This window comes from Aethalodelphis obliquidens, unplaced genomic scaffold, assembly GCF_003676395.1.
Source record: "Aethalodelphis obliquidens isolate GAN/ISIS:26980383/991018 unplaced genomic scaffold, ASM367639v1 scaffold3, whole genome shotgun sequence".
NCBI classification, from domain to species: Eukaryota; Metazoa; Chordata; class Mammalia; order Artiodactyla; family Delphinidae; genus Aethalodelphis; species Aethalodelphis obliquidens.
In genome coordinates, this window is record NW_020837947.1 from 153,210 (window position 1) to 170,036 (window position 16,827).

The 16,827-nt window shown below is 47.9% G+C and overlaps 1 protein-coding gene across 15 annotated transcripts in view; it reads right to left on the bottom strand.

Moving 5' to 3' along the window:
• FAM120B (family with sequence similarity 120 member B) overlaps positions 1–16,477 on the bottom strand; it is a 66,919-nt gene extending 50,442 nt beyond the window's left edge. For 5 of the 15 annotated variants that reach the window (XR_003427554.1, XR_003427553.1, XM_027080730.1 and 2 more), the window contains exons 1-2: positions 15,837–16,147; positions 3,936–5,369 (exon numbers count right to left, since the gene is read on the bottom strand). Coding sequence is in view for 9 of the 15 variants with exons in the window: in XM_027080730.1 (XP_026936531.1) it covers positions 3,936–5,348 (1,413 nt within the window). In the remaining 6 variants the exon portion in view is untranslated. Of the gene's footprint in view, positions 1–3,935; positions 5,370–15,598; positions 16,150–16,378 lie in introns of those variants that run through there. The other 10 variants (XM_027080775.1, XM_027080785.1, XM_027080759.1 and 7 more) reach the window with 9 other exon arrangements.
• Positions 16,478–16,827: the final 350 nt, after the last annotated feature.

The window sequence follows — 16,827 nt, forward strand, 5'->3', positions numbered from 1 at the left end:
CAGTGTCCCGTTGTTACTCATACACGTGAAGCAGCTCAGTCACGCCCATTCATTATTGTAGACTTGAGTCCTAATCCCTTTAACTCCTCACTTCCTTCATATGTAAAACAGGTTTAACAAAGGTGCTGACCTCACAGAACTATCTTGAGGATTAAATGTGTTAATATACGAGGCTGGCACATAGTGCATGGCCAGTAGGTGGTAAGTACTGGTCTCAGGCTGGACATACTCGAGTGTCTATCTCATGGCTAAAATTTCTTTAAATCAGGATGGCAGACAAGCTAGCAACTTTAAGGTCAGCAAGGATTCCAAAAGAGTTATTACTTGATGCTCTAACCAATCAAAGATGATTAGAAGTAACCTATTTCTCTGTAACAGCCCTTTTGATACAGAATCTATCAGAAACAATATGGTTAGATATTTCATGATCCTTTTAAGGCAGAATACCTTCTAATTTATTCTCCTATTCCCTTTTCCATTTCTCACTCTTTTTTTATTTCAGAAGAGTTAGTATTTTGACAAATTTATGTATATAGCTATAATAAATTATATTCACTCTACTAAGAAATCTTCAATTTTGGCAACTCTACAGAATTTGAGATGTAACATTCTTTTCTGGGTATACACAGGGTTTTCAGAGAAGTTCTCTACAAGCATAATATTAATTCATTAATTAGCTCATCACCTCAGTATCTTTTTATCTCTGCCCTTAACTGTAGATATTATATAGCATTCCACACTTGGAAAAACTTTAACATATGCACCTAACCTGAATATTCTAAAGCAAGAATTCAGTTTATCCAACAGTGTGTAACTCTGGAGGAAACAGCAGTGGTTGTGGGTATGTACTCAGGTAATTGCTGCATTCAGCAACTTTGCACCTAAGGATTTCCAGGGTGACTATGTGTGGTCAAAATGCACACATTTGAATTTTGGTTACCTATTGACAGGGCTGGAAGACTCCATTGCAAAAAAATTTTTAAGAAAAAATTAAGGGAAACTTAAGAAACTTCAAAATTGTTTTCAAAGGTATCACTAAGCTCAGTAAATGCGAGTGTCACGGGAACAGCACACTATCTGCCCTTACCCCCCCCCCCCCCCCGGCCCCCGCCCCGCAACCAGCAGACAGGCCTACCAGATTCTGCCGGCCTCTTCCCATCCCAGGCTCTTTCTGCCAAACTTCCTGAAAGAGCAACCCCATCCCCAGCTCCTGCCTTTTTTGCCTCCAAATTGCTCCCCAAATCCCTGTAATCTGAACTCCCCCAGGCCCCTGGGAGACCGCAGCTCTCTGAGGCCACCCAACCCTCCTACGTGCCAATAGCCATTCTCTGCAGTATACCGAATGTTTCAAAAAACAAAGATCTGCTTGATAGCCAATGCCTCCTTAAAGAGTGTAAGAACTAAGTCCTGAGCTCTTTCAGCACACACGTGCTACCCTTGGCAGTCAGACCCAACCTGTCCGCACTCCCCTTGCAGGAGACTGGGTGAGACGGCCAGGACGCCCATGAGCACAGCGGAAGCCCAGGTGGGTATGGGGTGGGTGTGGCGGATGAGCCAGGGGGCGTGACGAGGAGCCCAGACGGGACAGGTGCAAGGTGTACACAGACGGGAGACCAGAGCGGAAGTCGGGGACTGGCAGGGGCCAGAGCAAAGGAGAGTGAGCAGAGAGGGCCTGGAATGGCACTGTGGATGTGGCAGGTGATCGCTCAGTCAGAGTCCTGGGCTGGCTGAGACGCAGACACTGCCGCCTCTCGAATGAAGACTCAGAGCAGGGGGGTTCCCTTACACACTCCTCCATTCTCCTGCTTCTACACTACCGACCACGACTGTGTCACCTCTCTAAGCGCCAATGAACTTCTAGACCAGCAGGGAAGGCAGCGGTGATCTTGGAAAGCGTCAAAGGCTTGGGTTCAACGTCAGGGTCTGCCAAGTGCTAGTCGTGTGACTACTGCAGACCATGTCACTTTCACACCTATGTCCTCACCCACGCGTCTAGCGACAGAGCTGTGCGATGACCGAAGGAGACTCAGTGAGGAACGCCTTCTGGGAACCATGAACAACTACAAAGAGATGTGTCATTGGAGAGCCACCTGCGCGACCAAACTGAACACATGCAAGTCGAGCCCAGGTTTAGTTCTCTGTCCTTCCTCCATGCTCTTCTCCTTCTTCCTCATCAGACGACTCCTCATTCTCTGCTGAGGCCCACCTGTCCCCGTGCTGTCATGTTCTACTCATGTCCCACTGCCTGGCAGCACCTCCACGTGGAGGTCCACTTCTAACCTTCCTCCAACGTCCACCCCACATTCTTTTTCCTCTAAAAAGCAGTTAAGAGTGCTTCCCAGTAGAATAAATTTCTTAACTTCTTAACACTTTTTCACCTGCAACTCTCTTAAAACATGTATCACCTTCTACCTCTTAGCTCCTCTGCTACAATATATGTAACAGAGAAAGAGGGGAAAGACCTTTCGGACAGGAGAACCCCTGCAGTTGTACAGGAGGGAGGGAAGAAGTCACCAGAGAAAACCTAAAGATACAAGAGACAGAGAACATCCCCTCTGAGACTGAACTAGCAGCCCCTACCAGACAGACAGCAGGACAGGACAAGGGGCTTGGCAATGACAAGAACAAACAAGGTCCTGCCCTCACAGAACCGCCCCACCTAGCAGGAAAGACAGGAACCAAACACGACATTCCAGGGGCATGCGCTGCAAACGTCAGGCACACACACACAGGGTGGGCAGCCAGGGGGCTTCTCTGCGTGTGTGGTGGAAAAGCCGAGCAGGCATCGACTAGCAGAAGGGGGCAGGAGAGCCGTCCCGGAGGGCGAAGAGCACATGCGAGGCTGCAAGCAGCCGAGGGGCAGACAAAGGTGGAGCTGCAGGCAGTGCCTGGGTGATGGCTGCCAGCCTCGTTCCGGTTACTGTTTCCCTCCTAAGAGCTACGGAATGCAAATAAGGGTTTTATTTCTGTGTGCAGCATGACAAATGGACTGGAAGGGGCAGAAGGCTGTTTCGGGAGAGCGCTCAGAGATGACTGCAGTCATTCACACGAGCGATATTTTGGCCTAGGGTGGTAGGGTCCACCGAGCAGATCAAAGTACCAAGACTTGGGAGAGACTGGTTACGAAAAATGGGAGAGATGGTTCCCAGGTTTTTAACTTGTGCAAGATGGTGACAGTCAATGCCAGAACAATGGAAGGTTGTGGTCATGTCTGGTTCTGCACTTGCTGAGATGCCTCAGGGCATTCATGTGGACATGCACCTTCTCTGTAACCCAAGGAGAACGAGAGGATTCAATGAGCTAAAATACACGCGCTGCACGTAGACAGATCCTCCATGCAGCAAGCAGTTAATAAACAGTGGCTCTCCTTCAAAAACCATCAAGGCTCTATATTACCTTCAGGACTACGTCCAAATTCCCAGCATGGCATGTACCAAAATCCACAATCTGGCCGCAGTCTATCTTTTGCAACTGTTTTCTCCTTACTTAGCCCTTCAAACCGCATGCCTCTGCTACCTGTCCCAGAACTGTGCCTGAGGGGAGAGTCTACAGGCCACCCCTCCAGCGCTCCCGCAGACCCCATCTTCACCTGTTCACAACAAATCTCAGCCCCATGAAGGCCTGGCTTCAGTTATCCCTCCTCTGGGAGCTTCTCTCTGTACTTAACCCACAGTGATTACTCTCTTTCAAATTTCGAGCACTCTCTCTGTAACAGTGATGTAACAACGTGAGACAGAGTTTATAATGTGGGTTTTCACATGTATTGTATCTTACTTCCTAGCTAAACTCCAAGGGTTCTGTCCTGTGCCTGCCACCCCCACCCCCCGCCCCAGTGTCTTAACCACTGCAGGCAGTCAATAAATACTCACTGTCAAATCTATCAATGGGTACACTTTCCATCATGACGTTAGATCTGGGTGGACACATCTACATACCTTCAAGATCTCAGGATCCGAAACCATAGTTATTTGTGGCTTGACTTCAGGCCCCATATTTACAAGATCTTCTTGTTTAATTTCAGGGTTTGTACACAGGGGTGCTTCTAGGTTAAATTCAGGGTCCGTATCTACAGGTAATTTGCGCTTGGATTCAGGATGTGTGCATAAGAGAACTTCTTGCCTGGATTCAGGGTGTGTACATAAGGGAAATTCTTGCTTGGGTTCAGGGTCTGTACACATGGGGACTTCTTGTTTGGATTCAGGGTCTGTGTACACGGGAACCTCTTGTTTGGATTCAGGGTGTGTATACAAAAGGACTTCTTGCTTGGATTCAGGGTCTGTACACATGGGAACTTCCTGCTTGGATTCAGGGTCTGTACACACGGGAACTTCTTGCTTGGATTTAGGATCTGAACTCATGGACAGTACCTGCTTGTCCAAAGTTACTACGCCTTTAGGTTTTTGGAAAAACCATGGAGACTTCTGTCCTGGCAAAAGATATGATGCCACTCCTTTATAAAAAAGAGCTTTGTTTGGCCCCAAAGGTAACATCTCTTCCAGCTTCTTCTCACCTTGATGCAACCGAAGAACTTTAGATATGTGGTCCGCTACAGCTAAGATAATGTTACCTTTTTTGTCAAAGTTCTCTTTCACAGAGGTATAAGAAGACAAGCACTTGTAACGAAAGCTTTCGAACATGCCTTCTGGGATGATGTCGTTGCCAAGCAGGCAGGCCAGAAGAGGAAGGTCAGACAGGCTGAGACCCAGGCTCTGACAGAGCTTCTCTCGGCACAGCATGATGGTGTCCAGACTGTCCAGGGAGAGCTCACTGATGGAAAAGTAGGGACAGGTGTCATAAATTAAATAGTCAGTGTCTTCTCCAAGAATCCCAAGACAGTTGTTCTGGAGGCCATAGGAAGCCACCTCATAGTCGGCCTCCTGTAACGAACACAGAGTTTCCTGACCCAGGGCCTTCAAAGCAAACTGAGTAAATATGGCCAGCCCTGAGGGGATGAAGAACATGTTTCTGCCAGGCTGCTCCCTGTGGGACTTGATATAATGGAAGATCTTGGCTATCTCCCTGTTGTTCTTGAGTCTTCGTTTCACCCACTCATCTCTCTTGGACTGCTCCACCATGCCATCAAAGAAGAATACCAACTTGATGCCAACAGCTGTAAAAGTTTTCACAAATTCTCGCAAAGAAGAGAAGTATTCCCGCCACTGGCCACCACAGATCCAAGAGTCCGGCGTGTACCAGTATCTGAGGCAACACATGGCATCGACCACAATGGTAGGAGTCCCTCCAGGATGCCTGCTTCGGTGGTGCTCTGCCAGCTCTTTGAAATTTACTACCATACATATATGTGGGCAGCTACTTCTCACAAATCCCTGTAAGCCTCTCACACCCATAACTGACCTCCTGGAAAGGATCTGGAAAGGAAAAGAAATGAGTACTTATGGCGTTATCACCAGACATATGGCGCCTTTCAGAGCAAACACAGACAATATTTAACATTCACTCTCTGTCTCCAGCACGACACAGAGCACGTCACGCTGGTCAGGAGCCTGAAGAGGCTTCCCCGGACACACCCGTGGGGCTGCGCCTGCGAGTAAGGTGCTGAGTCGGACTTCCACCAGGACAGCACAGGGCAGCACTCTTTTAAGATTGTCACTAAGACTATTACTCAAGAGATTTCTCAACAAAGTTCGAAAACAGGTTAACAATTTCAAAGAAGTAATACTGCCCATCTAGGAGCTCAAACAGAAGTTAATTTTGAAAACATAAAATGTAAAATTGATACGTGCAACACTGATGTTTCTCAAAGTAATTCTGCTGAGTGAAAGCTGGACCAAGGAGCGCACACTGCACGGTCCCACTTATGTAAAAGCCCAGCCCACTGAGAGCTGAGCTGCCCGCAGTGGCAAGAGCCCTGTGGTCGTCTGCAGTGGGGCAGGAGACAGGGTGATGGACACATTCGGGGATGGTGTCACGGGTGAACGCATGCTCAACCTCTCGAATCATACGCTGTACATATGTGCAGTTTCCTGTGCATCAAGTGCATCTCAATAAAGGTGTTAAAAAGGAAACTACATGAATATTCACTAGGCCAAATGCAGCAACATTTGAGGTGGTGACTGACTGACTTTGGATGGAAAACTGCCCATTCTAAAATGTAAAAACACACAAAATAGTTCAAAGGATCAGAATTCACAATCTGGAAAAAATCTAAGCAGAGTCCTTTATGTAATAAGTATGATGTCCTTACGCATAACAAAAGATGTAATATAGCCAGTAACATACATCAGTGGTCAGACATCTTTTATCTTAACGGCCTATTCTTTTCATCAGGGCTTCCGGTCCTCTGATAAAACAAAACAAAAATATCCTTACTATGCAAACAGCAGCACAAGAGCAAATGGTGCCTCTCCCAGGCTGGGGACTGAGGGCAGCAGCCCCACGCTGCCCACGCACGGCAGTAACAGCTCCTGTCTGTGCCCACTTCCTGCCAGACAGCGCTGGGCACTCAAAGCACACGTCTCCACTCTTCAAAACAACCCTGGCGGGTAAAAATCTGTAAGCCCTATTTCAGTAAATAAATTACTAGGCTGGGAAAAGGCCCCCTCGTGGATTATCTTTTAAGAATTTGCTGCCTGTTAATGGACCCTTGCCCCTAAGAGAATTTGGAGTCATCTGTTTAATAGCCATTAATAATAAAGAATATCTAAAAACTGAGTGGACACAAATAGCACACATTTAAGTTGAAATTGAGTGAGGCCTTGCTCATTAAGTTGTTACACATAATGGATCCATATACCCCAAACCACTGGAGACCTATTACTAGCAGTGGGTTCATCTTGGAAGGTGTGTTTCTGAAGCAGGAGATGGACTTCATAACATGATTATCTCAGCCATAATGCAGCTCTCCAGTCGGGCCCTCCGGGCCTGGTGTGGAAAGGGGATATGTTTCAGAACACAATGTCAGACTGTACAAAATACCGAAATGGATTTAAAAAAAAAAAGGCAAGGTCTGTGGACGACGAGTGGATCCAAGGTAGATCTTACCCAGCGGGAGGCGGACTCTTTCTATACTGCGAGAGGAGACCTGCTTCTTTCCCCGAGCTCTCCTGCGGGTGCTGAGGACCCTCCCACCAAGCCCACGTGGAGATGGAGCCAGGAGGGCAAAGCACCGGCACCGCCTTCACTCCCACCCCTCACAGACGTGGGCCCATTTGTGCAGCAGCTCTGCCACATTTGCGTTGGCTGCCTTCCCTCACCGATAAAAAGACATTTTTGTTTCAAGCATTTTTCTACTAAAACTGCAAGTGACAACACTGAGTTTCTTGAAACACTCTCCTCTTTATTTTGCAAGAAGTCGGGCTCAGCCTCTGCTTTGATTTTATTCAAATGTTTTTCCTCCTTGCTTACCCCAGTAGTGAAAAGCTCACTATTTTTTAAACATGTACTGGTTTTTCCTGTCTTTCACACTGCCAATTTCTCACAGTTTGAATCACAAATTACCTCAGGAATGTTATGTTACAATGTGCTCTTCTATGGCATTCACAAAGACAATTTTGGATAGGCAAAGGTTTGGGGACTTGGGCATTAGAGGATGCCTTCCGGCACTGCGGCTCTTCAAAGCATTAATGCAGTGTTAGCCCACCATCAATGCAGTCAGTGTGGTGTGAAAGGAGATGCTTAAAAAGAGAAATCTGGATATTACCTTTTTAAACAACTTTCTTCTGTTTTTTTACGCCTTTTATTGCTAACAACATATACTCTAAAGGTAGTTTTTAAGATGACTGCAAATACATATAATATGATTATACAATATATATATTGTAAAATTATACGTATATATACACACACGTATATAAAATTTCATTTATTCTACCTGCAAATTACACAGGAAATTGTCATTATCTAGATAACTGTTGCCTGGAAAACAAAAGTTATGTCTCACTAGGTAGGAGTCCCACTGCCCAAAATACAGTCTGGGAGTCACGTGCATTAACGTGGGCCTCAGGGCAGAAGATGTCACCCTGTCAGATCCCTAACACCCAGCACAGTATCAGGCACATGAGGGCCTGGCAAGCACTTGTGAACGAATAAATGGATAAAGGCATCAAAGGGCAAGTGTATAAAGAGAAATCAGGAATCAACAAGTTTATAGACTCCAACTGTGGGCAAAGAGTACAGAGTAGAGTCTGCCCTTGAGTAGCTGACAAACTGGTCTGGGAAACAAAGCATCAGTGCAGGAGATTTTAGGAAAGAGCAGCAGGTGCACAAGTACAGCTAGAGTGTGTGACACGGGAGGAGGCCTCGCTCCTAGCAATGGCTCTGTTCTCCTTACATCCAGACCAATCCCAATGTACTGGGTTACCAGTAAATGAGGCCTGCAGAGAAGAGGAAGGAGAAGCCCAGAAGCTCCTTTATTCACAGTCTTTCAACTGACAAACACTTGGAGAAATGAAGAGAGAGGCAGCAAAACACATATGCACCCTATCTGCCACTGAGAGAACGGGGTCAAAAGCTACACATGGAGAGTCACTCTGGACACAGCAACAGTGGACCCATGGACAGCCCAGGGCACACACCCTGCCCCCCATGGAGCAGTGTTTGTAGGCAACCAGTACCAGCAGTTGTGGCCACCTTGAGCCACATCCAGCATCCCAAAGGTGTCAAGGCATAATGTTCAAAGGTGAAAAGACATAACCCATGCAAATATAAATTAATGAAAGAAACCGTAAGACAGGAAGCCAGTTCCGAGCGCATCTGAAGAGCTGGCCGACCAAAGTGAGCTTTTTAAAGTTGGAGAGAAATTGGGTTAATGTCCTCCAGAAATAGAACCATAACCTTTGGATAGATCTTTATCAGACAGAAATAATGTCTCTACAAGACAAAAATCTACAAGTTAACGTGTAACATCACAGTGTTTGAGCTCTCATGAAGAGTAAACAGCAAAGTAAAACAGAGAGGGACCTTCTGTTAGAAAACTGAATATTGGAAGAATCTCTTGGACAATGTCCCAGGATTCAGTGAAGAACATACAGTCCTCTTTTTCCATGCTCCGTGTCTGACTCTTGGACCATTGTTCTCCCAGTGGTAACCTGCTGCCCGGGGCCTGGGCCCTCTCATGAGGCCCCTCACACCTTTAAGTGGAGGATCTGAAGTCTGCTCTCTCCTCTCCTCCCCATTAGCCTCAGCTAAAAAGAGGAATTTACAGGGACCCTTTCAACACAGCAGGGTAAGAACAGGGACTGAAAATTCAGGGATGAACATGTGTCCCAGGCCAGCACACGAGACACGGCAACTGCCCAGCGCTCACTGGAATTCACAGCCAGGGCTGCGGTTCACCGCAGGTGGTCCGGGCGGCTGCACCAGGCTGCTCTCCCTGCTGTCAGAGGCCTCCACACGGGACAAGCGGAACTACTGGCCGACACGCTCTCCCTGACCAAACTCAGGCTCCTGGGCCCTCTTCTCGACAGGCCTCCACCTTGAGCTGCAAGTTCATCCTTACCAAGTTTAGCCAGATTCCTGCTGAGTCAGCTTGAGTAACCCCACCCTTGACACGTGACCCGCCTCAAGATCTGATCTAACTGCTCCCCCGCCCTCCGGTCGCAGCGACCCTCCCTCTGCTGCAGGCTCTCAATCCCCGGGTGTCTGTGCTGTGTTCGAACTTGAGCCCACCTCTCTCACCACTCAAGTCTTGAAGAGAGTCCTTCTCACTGTCTTAACAAGTGTCAGAGGGATATTTTAACACTAACTTCAACCTCAATAAAGTTTATTCAAAGTGGAAATGGAAAGCCTACAGCCGTCACGACTCCAGACTCAGGGTGCCCTCCCTGGAGGGCCTTCCGGACCACAGTCTGGCCATGACCACTGACGCCAACATTCAGAAAACCGTGCGTGGCAGATGCACCGAGTTGGGAGCTCGACCCCTCTTGGCTGCGTCCTAGGGAAAAAGACAGAACGCTGGGCAGCACAGCACTGCTGACAGAAGGGAAGGCTCTACAACAAAACTGAGCTGAGTTGAAATTCTAACCTCCACTTACTAGCAGTGAATCTTGGAGCAAGTTACTTCATTCTTCTTATATGCAAAATGAGGTTTATAAGACTCAATTGCTGTGATGCAATTTTATTTATATTATAAATTTGGTCATTTTTCATTAGTTGCTACAGTTCAGTGAAATAAGCCCAGCACAAGTCAAAATTATTAAATTATCTCAAAATTTAAAACAAAGCCATATAAATTTTAGTCAGGCTTTACTGTATTTATGATTTTTACAACCTATATTACTTTTTAATATCAGGAACGTACTTATTTATAAAAATTTTTTTCTGATTAAAAAAGTAGCCATGTTCTTTGCAGAAAATTCAGGGCAGCACAAAAAGAAAAAAACTACTCATAATCTCACCTTCCAAGGGTGACTACAACAAACATCTGAGTACATATTTCTAGTTTTTTTAGTTATTCATTGTTACTAAAAATTGGGATCATGCTTTTCTATAATCTACTTCTGTGTCTTAGTTTATTATGAATATGTTCCCAAGTCGTAATGTTAACCTCCTGCAGTGTCACTTTTAATGGCTGCACCATGTAGACATAATAGGAGTTATCTAACCCTACTGCTGAACATTCATTTCCAATGCCGTATGCCATAAATAAGAATGTCAGTCACATCCGTGAATACACATCTCTGAACACACCATCTCTGATCATTTCCTTGGGATTAATCTTAGGTGTGAAACTGCTGAGTCAACGCAAAAGCACATATTGGTCATTTGTGCCTAACTGTAGTTGTAACTCATTCACACTTACTTCTCCTCAATGACACCAGGTAACTTTATTTAGACATAAGTCAGGTTTACTCATTCAGCAGCTACCTGTGTCATCGCTACAGCAGCCGTGGAGCCATGACTAAGACAGACAGGGTCCCTGCCTTCTGGCAGCTTATGCTCCAGCAGGAAAGCCTCCAACAAGCAATGATCACTTGGGCATTACTGTAGGGCAGAGAAAAGCGGAGGGCGTGCAGAATATTCAGCAGGAAGACCCAACCCAGACCTGGGATCCACGACGGCCATCCTGAGGAAGGGCATTCCAAGCGGCCCTGACATGAGGCAGAAGAGCCGGCAGGCACAGCCAGAGGGAGAGGGGAGAGTAGGCGGATGGGGGGGCATAAGCAAGAGGAATAAGGGATGAATCTTTTTTAAGTCCATAAGGTATCTTTTTAATTATTAAATCAGTGTTTCTAAGGTGCTTAAAATATCTGTTCTATTAGGTAGTTTAACCTGTACTTTATTTACTGTATTATAAATGTGTTCTTCAACGTGGAAAATGGGGGAAAAAAACAAAAACAAAACCCCTCAGTCTGGCCAGAACCTCTGTAGTAAGGGAAGAAGAGTCTAGAGAGACGAAGAGGCGCAGCGACCAGAGTTTGCACAGCCACACACACGTGCACACTTCATCCTAAGGGAAAGCAGGTGCTGCTCAGGGCTCTTAAGCAAGCGCATTTTAGAAGCACTGCCCTGCCTGTGCTGTGGAGGAGGGAGAGAGGCAGGCCCGACTGGGGAAAACCAGCTACCCCCCCGCAAAGCCCAGCACCCTCCCTCATGTGGATGTGGAAGAACCCCAACGCTGCAGGGAGGCAGAGCCCTGTTTCCTGCTGCAAAAGACAAAGGAGGGTACAGAGAGGCTCTTCTGCTCCCCCACCCTCCCCGATATACCAGAGATCTAGCAGCTGTAGGCACAGCAACCAGCAAGACGAAGTCCCTAAGACATGCACCTTGAAAGAAGGAGCAAAGGCTCAGGGTCCGTCAGGAAAGAAGCCTGCGGGTGTGCAAACACATGTCAAAACGCACCAAGCCGTACACTTTAAATATGTGCAGCTTATTCTACGAGCCCCACGGCAGACACCCCTCTCGTCCCACTGGCACGCTATCAAGTTTTGCTCGGACTCCACTGTGGGGCACGCCAGCGACGTGCCAGCGACGAAGGCAGGAACGAACGGCTGCTGGGCGGCAGCCAGCAGTGTGAGCTGCTCAGTCACCTGCCTGAGGTCACAGACGGCAACGGCAAAGCCGGGATTTGAATCCACCTGCCTCCGAAACCGGTTCCTCTCACTAGGGGAGCCCCCACCCCAACACTGCACTTGCTGCCGGCACGCGCGGAACACCAACTCGCGTAGCAGAGTCAGCCTGCGGGGCACGCGCTTAGCCCAGAGCGCTCCTTTCTGAAGGTCCTCCCAGTCCCAGGGGCCCAAAAGAAAGGCTGGACTGAAGGAGCAACCCAGAAGGCTGGACCTTGGGCCTTTCCGCACCCGACTGCAGCGCTACAAAACCCCTTCAAGTCAAGGAACATAGAAAAGGAAAATGTCTGCCACCTACAAAAACTTATGCCTCATGTATCCAGAATTCAGGATAAGACTCCAACATAAATTTTAAAATTCACAAGTAAAACTGAAACAATTTATTCATAAACAACTTCTCAGGCTCTGATTTATCATCTATAAATTCTTCTTCTACATAGTTCTAACAATTAGCTCCTACGTCCACAGTGAAGAAAAGTATGGAAAGAGCATTTGAGGTAGGCACGCACACACTGACAAGGGTCAGAACCTCTAACAGCTGACCTGGGGAAAGCAAAGGGATGAAAACACTGAAAGAGGCCGAAAGACACAAAAACTCCAAACAAATAACAGGGAAAACAGTTGTATGTGCCTCAACGAGCCCTAACACTGTTTGCATCACAAATTTTATGTTTAAAATGTTTACTTGAGATCATATCACAGGGATTAGGGAAAGTTCATATCACATTTAGCACACTCTATTAAGAAAGTAGGGAATGGCTCCAGTGGTTAGGACCCCGCGCTTCCACTGCATGGGGCCTGGGGTAAGATCCCGCAAGCTATTGTGGTGTGGCCAAAAAATAAAAAAAATATATATTTTTTCATTTAAAAGTAATTTTTTTTTTTTTAATTTAAAAAATGTTTTTAGGGCTTCCCTGGTGGCGCAGTGGTTGAGAGTCCGCCTGCCGATGCAGGGGACACGGGTTCATGCCCCGGTCCGGGAGGATCCCACATGCCGCGGAGTGGCTGGGCCCCTGAGCCATGGCTGCTGAGCCTGCGCGTCCGGAGCCTGTGCTCCGCAACGGGAGAGGCCACAACAGTGAGAGGCCCGTGTACCGCAAAAAAAAAAAAAAAAAAAAGTTTTTAAAATTAAAAAAAAAAATTTAAAAAGAAAGCAGGGAAATACTCTATTTTAGAAAGATTTCCATCCTAAATGTGAAATTTTGATGCTTAATGGGCAAAAATCCAAAACTCAACTATCCAGCAAACTCTGCTGTTCAAAGTGTTACTGTCCCCTTGTCCTGGTTGCAGACCGTTTTATTATAAATGACTTACAGTAACTTACACGAATCTGTACTGAGTTAATTCTTCGGGCTCAAGGACTGATGGGGAAAGCATCCATCTCTGCTGTGTACTTTCTACAGCCTAGCATGCACACGGGCGTGCAGATGGACAGGTATGTGGAAGTATAAACTCGGTGCATGCTATAGTAAGCACTCGACAACAAGAGCTGACTTAAATGGACTCCTCCTTCTCTGAACCACACTTGTTTATAAGGAAACGGGTGCTTAGGACCTGGCTTTTTTAGCTAGCAATGGTCCTGATTTACTGGCTGACTGAAGACAAATCACTGACTCTCTTTGTACATCACTGATTTCCTTATTTGTAAAAATAAGATAATGATTTACCTCTCAATTTGGCAAATTTTAAACTACTACTATAAAATCCTTTAGAAATATCTTATTATATTTATATAAATAATTTAAACCTTAAATAACATGTTTTAACTCTGAAGACTTTTCCAACAGAACACCTTATAAAGAAACAGAAATTTCCTTCTAAAAGCAAATGAAAATGTAAAAGTTATTCACACTTATTATAAAGCTCTATAAAAGTAACTGATAGCATAAGGGTTGCCTCAGTTTCAAACTAATAAAATAAGGATGCAATTAATTCCTCTGAATGAATTTCCAGTGTATGATTCTAGTTTCCATAGAGATAAGAGCTGCTTCTATGATCTCAATTAAGTGAACTTCCCTTCTTACTTTCAACCTTTTCTTGAAGGACATGGCAACCCAGCAGACAAGCAAATCAAATACATGCACTGCTGTAAAGATTCTGCCCACTGTGCTAAGTTGCCAATCTCTGACACCTCTCTTCCTGACCCAAGAGCAAACCAAAGCCAGGTTACAGCAGGAGTTTGACCAGCTCCATTCATTCATATTTTCTCTCTAAGCCTCAATAAGAGGCACACACAAGGAGTAGGAGGTGGGGAGGGGAAAGTCTGAAGGACAAGAACACAAAAACCAAGACAGCAGGATATGACTAATGGCCAGTTTAGTAGGGATCCAAGTACTGTAGGGCCTGAAACTTATATAATTTGAGGTCCCTCTTCTAAAAAAGAATACACTATTATGGGACTTCCCTGGTGGCGCAGTGGTTAAGAATTTGCCTGCCAATGCAGGGGACACGGGTTTGATCCCTGGTCCCGGAAGATCCCACATGCTGCAGAGCAACAAAGCCCATGAACCACAACTATTGAGCCTGCTCTGTAGAGCCCGCGAGCCACAACTACTGAAGCCCGCGCGCCTAGAGCCCATGCTCTGCAACAAGAGAAGCCACTGCAGTGAGAAACCCGCGCACCGCAACAAAGAGTAGCCCCCGCTCACTGCAACTAGAGAAAGCCCGCGTGCAGCAACGAAGACCCAACGCGCCCAAAAATAAATAAATTTTTTAAAATAAATAAATAAAAATAAAAGACACACAATTATAAACACAAGACCACTGAGGTCCTTCCCAGCGCCTTGAAAGGGGCCCGTGAAAGCGAGGCCCCTGAAGCCTGAACTTCATTAGCTTTACAGTAGACCTGCCCCATAAACGACACTGATTCAGGCTCAGGGAGTAGGGAGAACCTCAGAATAGTAAAAACTGTAAGTGACCTCAACCAACACCTACTGCGGTCTTCTCAGTTCACAGACGAGAAAACAGAGGGCCAGAAGTGATTAGAGATTTCCATGTCTGGAAAACAGACATGTCTGTTCGAAATTACACAAAGACAACTGGGAGGTAAGGTGGTCAGGAAACGGTATGCATGGAGATGAGTAGTGTGCGACCTGACACAGCCAAGGTGTTCTCACTGCTTTCCTTGAACACAACCTATAAGGAATGCACCACTGCAGTCCTGTGACAGAGGAATGGCAAGGTTGGGGGAAAACCCCTACGGCAGAGCTTAGAGATGGCAGAGATGGGGTGATGGGGAAATCGACACATAGAGAATGTGTGAAGGCTGTGGTGGTGCAGGGGTGGTAGCTCCTCACAGAAAGGTCCAAACGTGGGCAGGCCAAAGAGCACATGAAGATGCGAGGCCACGATTCAGAAATGACAGAGATGGAGGACAAAACAGGAGGAGGACACCAGACATGGAGGAACCAGAGCGTAATACATTTGGGAGGCGACAGGTGAGGAACCGGATGCTGCAGACCTGTCCCCATTCTGTGGTTCTCATTCTCTGCATTACCTACTCAAGCGCTCAAGCCAAAAATGTGGAAGTCACTGGAAATACCACGAGCTCACTTTTTCCCCATCAAACTCACCTCCAAGTTCTCCCCACTATCATTCCAGATTTTCAGTCCTAAAACTTCTTCCCTAAACGGCTGCAAAAGCCCTCTTATCACATGCAGTCACCCAGCACCACCATCCCTACGCCTGCCAGATGACTCTTAACACTCCGATCCGATCACATCACTTCCCTGTTCCCAATTCCCCCGAGTTTCCTGCCATCCCCAGCTCTAGCGCTCTGTCTCTCCCAGAATATGTCAGGCAGTCTCAAACCTGCAGGTCTTGAACATTCTGTTCCCTCTGAAGGAATGAATGGCCTCTTGCCCCTCGGCACCTCCCAACTCCCACTTATTCGAAACTCAGCTGGAATCCTCCCCTTCTGTATAGAAACTTCTGGCCCCTCCTTGGCCGACATGGACAAATCATCTTCTCAGCCACCTAGGCGTCATCCCGCCGGCCTTTATTCCCCAGAGGGCATGGTGCTTGCTGGGTGCTGGGGCCCCGGCTCAGGACAGCCGGGTCAATGCGGAAGGCGCCCAAGTTCGGAGACGCCAAGTGCAAAGGTCAGAGGACGCCTCCCTGGGGTACGGCCGACAGGGACCACACGGCGACCCGGAACTGCACACCTCTTTCCGGGGAGGGATCGGGCCAAGGCGGCACCTGGAGGAGCAGGCAGGGCGCACGGCTGTGGGGACATGCGGTGAGGGAGACGCGGCCCAGGGACCGCGACGGCGCAGAACCACGAGCGCAGCCGCCGCGCCGAGGCGACGACCGAGAGCGGCCCAGACGCGCTGGCCCCACAGGCCCAGCCCTACCTAGAGATGCGCCAGCACAGCCGGAGACGCGCCCACGCAGCCCTCGGCCCGCCGCAGCCGCCGAGCACTTCCGCTTCCGCTCGGGCGTTTCCGCTCCAGAAACCGCCCCGCCCACTCGGTGGGCGGGGTCTGCGCGGCCGGGCCCCAGAGGCGCCGGGAAGCGCGATGCGCCGGCGCAGCGCCCGTTGCCTCGGAAACCGCGCGGTGCGTGGAGGTCGGGGTCACGCCTCGCTCGGCTCCCGCTGGCTCACCCGCTGGCGCTATGGGCCACTGGTGGTGCGGACACGCGAGCCCGGGCCCTGACGCCGCAGTTTGGCGGAAGAGCGCAGGGAGGGCGGTGTGGGCTGTTAGGAGACGGCAGGCTGGCTCTGAGCCCGGGCCCCGCAGGAGGCAGGCGGCGGGGGGGTCCAGAGCGGGTGGATTTTCCAGCCAAGGGACCTTGGCGCGCT